Raw genomic sequence first — 5,783 nt, 5'->3', positions numbered from 1 at the left:
ACCCAAACCAATCTATGATTCTATGAATATTTCTGCCAGTTATTTCATACTACGTTCTTAATACAATGGATATTGTGTTTCTGGTTTTGTGTATTTAGTAGTTTCCTTATTAAGGCACAATACAAAATATACTTTAGCCTCTCGCACAGAAATACAAAATGTAATATATATACAAACCAGGGCTACAAAACATGTTTTACTAACCAAGGCAGACAAACCCTCAAGCTGTCATACCAAAAAGTCTTAAAACTGTATCATCTTAAAACATAATGTATCGTGAACTTGGCACAGGTCTGTAGCACGGGAAGGTACAGAGCAGTAAGTACTAGTTTTCTGTCACATCCAGGGCAACAATCAAACAACTGATCTGAAACCTTAAATTCCAGTCCTGGTGAGACCGCATCTGGAATATTGTGTCCAGTTCTGGGACCCTCAGTTCAAGAGGGACAGAGAACTGCTGGAGAGAGTCCAGCGCAGAGCCACAAAGATGATGAAGGGAATGGAGCATCTCCCTGCTGAGGAAAGGCTGAGGGAGCTGGGTCTCTTTAGCCTGGAAAAGAGGAGACTGAGGGGTGACCTAATCAATGTTTATAAATACGTGAAGGGTGAGTGTCAGGAGGATGGAGCCAGGCTCTTCTCTGTGACATCCAGTGACAGGACAAGGGGCAATGGGTTCAAGCTGGAACATAGGAGGTTCCACTTGAATATGAGAAAAAACTTCTTTACAGTGAGGGTGACAGAGCACTGGAACAGGCTGCCCAGAGAGGGTGTGGAGTCTCCTTCTCTGGAGACATTCAAAGCCCGCCTGGATGCGTTCCTGTGGGATCTGATCTGGGTGTCCTGCTCCGGCAGGGGGATTGGACTAGATGATCTTTCGAGGTCCCTTCCAATCTCTAACATTCTGTGATTCTGTGTAACTAGAGACATCCATCTCCCTCATGCTCAGTCTCTCTCAGCAAAAAAATTCTTTCTTGCTGTGTCCATTCCAACTCCTCATCTTTCCGTTTGAAGATCCCATTAGATCCTGCACCCAAGGAGTGACTCACTCAGTCCCTCTTGGACTGTATAAATTCATTGAGTTATGCTCTCTTATGCTTCTGCTCTGACATCTACCCATCAGCTACCCAGCCGTTCAGCTGTTAACGTGTTTGCACTCCTGGTGGACGCAGTCTCCACATTACTGGATCCTGGAAACAAAACTACTAGGAAACAGTAAAGGTATTAAGTGCCATTCATCCGTACTTAAGAAAACAACACAGCAAAGATTAAGAACTGAATCGCCATATGTTTGCAAGAATATTTTTGTCTTTCCTCAAAAACTTGGTACCTATGTCCCTTCATCTTTTTTTAAATTTTCATATAATAGTTTGGTTAATGTTTGTGGCTCAAAGTCTTAAAAAAAAAAAAGTATTTCACTTTTTTAAAGTTTGCCATTCTGGAATCAGTGACCATATTTCAATACTTCACTCCTCAATGTTTTAGTGCAACCATATTTAATAGAGGCTGGATATCATCAGATTAGCAAAGTAATGTGTATCATAGCACTGCATATTCTGACCAAAGGACAAAAAAATCTTGCATCCTAAACAAATACAAATGCATCATATTTCATTTTAGCAACTTCTTCACCTTATTACAATATGTTTATTACTTTCCTGCGAAAAACCTGAACAGAAGCCTAACAAAAATATGGGGAACTTTCAGGTGTTGCATATTTCTGGGTGATGCAGAACAAACACCCTATATCACTCTGAAAGCCTTTACACAGAGAAGGTGCAACGGTAACAAGCATGAATTTTACTTGTTTCTCTCCTTCAACCAGGTTCTTCTGAGGAAAGACGAGTTTATAAAAAGGCCTTGGCCAAGATATTTGGATCAAACATCACAGAAGGACACACAGAATCTCCAGATGAAAGATCTTCAGAGACAATTAGAAACCCTGGGATCTCTGGGAAATTCAAGCTGACCGAACCTCCAGTGTTTGGCAAAGACATTACCCTGATCTTAATTCTCAATAACTTATCTATTGACCAGAAGACCGTGAAGGTCGACGTGAGTGCGTCAACCATCCTGTACACAAGGAGAGCAGTGTCAGAGATCCTGAAGGCAACCACTTCTGTGGATCTTGGTTCTAAACAAGGTAACTTTTAATGTCCCTGAGGAGCCAATGTCACCCTCTTCTTAGGCACGTGAAGGCAAGTGGAAGGAAGAAGCATCAGTATCATACCTATATCAGCCTTGTTCCATCTTTTAATAGCATTGTTTATGACTACCTTTTACAATTTATTTATTTTTAACTCTGAAAACTTTCATTAGTTCAACCAGGAATTGAAGGTCTCATGAAATACTATACAGAAAGCTACATTTATATTATAGCTCCAGAAACAACACCATATGTATGTGTCACATGTGTATATATATAGCTGTGCACGTGTGTGTGTCTGTGGTGATTATTGCATGTATAGGAACATATCTTGCTCTTTTAACAGATAAAAAAAAGTGATGTATGCTTTCTGGCACTTAACAGGCAACACTTTAATAGAAATTAACTCAGAAAAAGGCTAAAAGTTGCAGTGAAACTCTGTCTCTCTTTTGAAGTGTCAAGGTTATTAAAAGTATTATAGAGAACTTTTTCATCCCCAGGGGTTCCAAAGATAAACATTTTTTTTTCCCCATACACAGCAGAAAAGTTGTAGGATTACAACAATTAGCAGCTGACCAGGTCACTTGAAAAGGATCCCTGTGAAACTTGACTCAAACTTTCTTCTTGACTGAGGTAAAACATGTAGGATATAAGGAGAGAATAGATAAACATGGTTAAACCTCTAATTATAAGAAATACAAAGGGACAGGAATCCAGCAAAATGCAGATGAGCAGATTCCCTCAGTTTCAGGCCAAAATCCTCCATTCAAAACTGTAAGGGACAAATGAGTTAAAGTAGAAAAGGATCACCAGAAGAGAGAAATACACAACCAGTTTCACAAGGAAAAAATACAAACAGACTCCAGCTGTCTTATCTTCTGTTCTCATCAGTAATTCCAAAACCCCTCCCAATAACTCTTTTCTGTAGCATTCTTTGAGAATGTAATAGTTCCTAAATATATGTCTGAATTCCAGGGAAACATATCCAGATAAAGATCCCTTATTCTTATTATGGAAAATATCTGACTACTGACAAAAGGATCCAAGTTACTGCTTTATGTGAAGTCATGCACATGCATGGGGCAAAGTTGCTGGTGGAGAAGACAATCATTTTAGAGGACACAAACATTATAATTAAGGTAAACAATTCTCTCCCTGGTATTCTGAAAGAACTAAAGTGTCCTTCTGGAGCTCAGAGCTTACGATGAGGATTTGGGGATAAATGCATTAATTTATGCTGCAATTTCAGATATTGCTCTAAAATTCTGCCTGCTTAAATTGAGAAACTCAGCATGCGAGAGAACAATTTTTAATCTTTGCCTGAATCTGCCCCCTGTTCTTCAGAACAGCTGTGTTACATTCTTTCTTTCCCAGTCACGTGCCACTGCTTTATATTCACAGAACTTGTTTTAATTTCATCTGTATTCTAGTTATTGGCAAGTGCTTGTGTTGCCTTCAAACAACCTTGCCTACTCCCAAAATACAGACTTAAACTCTTAATTCTAATCTATGTTACGGCCAGTTTATATTGTTTTAATACTTTAATCCTAATCAATGATGTCCCAAAAAAGCAGCCACTCAGCAACCCAAAGATCAGACAGGTTTAATGAGACGTGTTTGTAAAGTTAGGGCTATATTTCACTGAAATTGTGCACAAAATCTTGCATACGGCTTGAGAGCACTATTTAGCTAATCCAAATACAGCTTCAAGTATTAGGAAAGGAACATCACCCGTCAGTTAGATTTCACTGCTCCTACAAATACCTCAAACATCCTCAAAAATGAGATGCTCTGCTTAAAGTTTGACTGAAGTCTGACTCCACAAAAGTGTAAAACATTGCGTGATCAGAAACGTGTCTCTGTCATTTAGATTCCTCGGCGGGTTGTAGTGAACAAAGCTGCTACTCTAGAGATTTCATACGCCAATCCCCTCCCTGAACCTGTGAACCGCTGTATACTGCTAGTGACTTTGATGAATCAACAGGTCAAGATACAGTAAGTGAAAGCTGTAGCATTTACTCAGTGCTTCTAACGTGACCAATAGCATTTCTAGTTTCTCAATAAGAAAAAAATCATGGTTGGTTTGTCTCTTTCATTTTTTTTTATCTAGGAAAATAAAAACGCCACCAATATATACTGAGATATTCTCAGTATGATTTCTCAATCATGTATTATTTTTTCCCCACATAAGAACTTCTTTAACAACTAAAAACTGCTAACATTCTTCCTTCCTGGGAAAGCAAATGGGCATGTCGCATTCTTGTGTCTCTCCAATATTTATTCTACAGCTTGGCTTCATGTTTCTATTTTTATATACAGTGCCCTAATACTAGAAAAATAAGTCTGAGCTAAAGCAAATCAATAAGACTGCCATAGCACCCTTATTTCAGCCCAAACAAGAAGCTGCTCTGTTCTTCTTTAAAGTAGGAGAAAATCATGCCTTTTCAAAACATAGGAGCAAAATGTTGTATTACTGTTTCATTTTCCTCTGGACTGTTTGGCTTTATGCATTAACTAAGTGTTGTGTAGTTCACATTTCCTAAAACTTGTTTAATTATAAAACAGTCTGACTTGCTGTGGCTCTGGAAATACTTGGACATAGTAATCCATAAAAATACAGAAAACATTATTCCACTGAAAGACTAAGCCAATTTAGGCCAAAAAGGAGACACACAACAAAGCACCCTGGCCACTAGAAAAATTGTATTATTGCCAAAATGGATATGAACCAAGCAGGCATTGGACAGAGCACTGGCCTTTGACATCAGAGTTTTCCAATTCCAAGTTTGTGTTGACTATCCAAACCTGTACCCAGCCCTAATACAGAGGTGTGTCATAGCACTTCTCACTTCTGTCAGTCTATTCAAGAGTAAGTGAAGATGGTACTATGTTTTCTCATTTCTTAGTCTACACAAAGCCTCAAACCCCAAGTAATTCTTAAAGCCCAAGGCCAGGTCTCAGGTAACTGTTGGTGCCCTAGCTATCATTCAGTTCTGCTTCTTGGGAATCTCAATTAAAGACAATGCAAGTCTGAATTAATTTACTTTTTTTTTTTCTTTTCTTTTTTCAGTCTGGCACCACTGGCACCAAGGGAGAGATCAAAAATTTATTTTGAATTCACACCTCGCAGGACTGGGCCCTTACAGCTGCAAGTAGACTTCTCTTGTGACAAATTTTCACACGTTAAGGGATTTGTGACCATTGCAGTGGCACCTGCATAATGTGACTGAATCAATCTCCTACTTCGGCATTAACATGGCATGTATAGGGACAGTGATGACAGCAAGAAACTTCCCACAAAAATTGGTTACCTCTTACATTGCAATAGAATCAAGCCTCCTGCTTTCACAGTGCTTAATTATTTAGTATCTAATTGCCTCTTTTTTTTTGTCCTCTTCTCTAGAAAAATGAAACCCCTTCCTTGTAGACATAGCTTCACTGTTTTATCACATCTCATCGTGTTAGGCTCCCGGTTTTGACTTTTCCATCATTTAATTACTACAGTCTCTTTGTGACCACATTCTAATTGTCAGCAAGAAATAAAAACTATTCATATAACTGTATTCTTTTGTAATGAATTGTACATTCCATGGAAATATGAGAAATCACAAGGTAGAGGAAAATTCTTTCTTTCATTTAA

At 38.6% G+C, this 5,783-nt stretch overlaps 1 protein-coding gene across 1 annotated transcript; it reads left to right on the top strand.

Annotated features, from left to right (window-relative positions):
* Nucleotides 1-1,822: 1,822 nt before the first annotated feature.
* Nucleotides 1,823-5,364, top strand: LOC104459333 (protein-glutamine gamma-glutamyltransferase 6-like; the record flags this gene model as incomplete). The annotated part of the gene is made up of 4 exons (XM_010075808.1): nucleotides 1,823-2,140; nucleotides 3,119-3,282; nucleotides 4,014-4,138; nucleotides 5,214-5,364. Coding segments are annotated over 4 exons (758 nt in total), but the record flags the coding sequence as incomplete, so codon positions are not given.
* Between the last annotated feature and the right edge of the window lie 419 nt (nucleotides 5,365-5,783).

The sequence above is a fragment of the Pterocles gutturalis genome, unplaced genomic scaffold (assembly GCF_000699245.1).
Source record: "Pterocles gutturalis isolate BGI_N339 unplaced genomic scaffold, ASM69924v1 Scaffold49377, whole genome shotgun sequence".
In the NCBI taxonomy this organism is placed as follows: Eukaryota; Metazoa; Chordata; class Aves; order Pterocliformes; family Pteroclidae; genus Pterocles; species Pterocles gutturalis.
The sequence above is the reverse complement of the archived record's forward strand: the minus strand, read 5'-3'. Positions and strand labels throughout refer to the sequence as shown.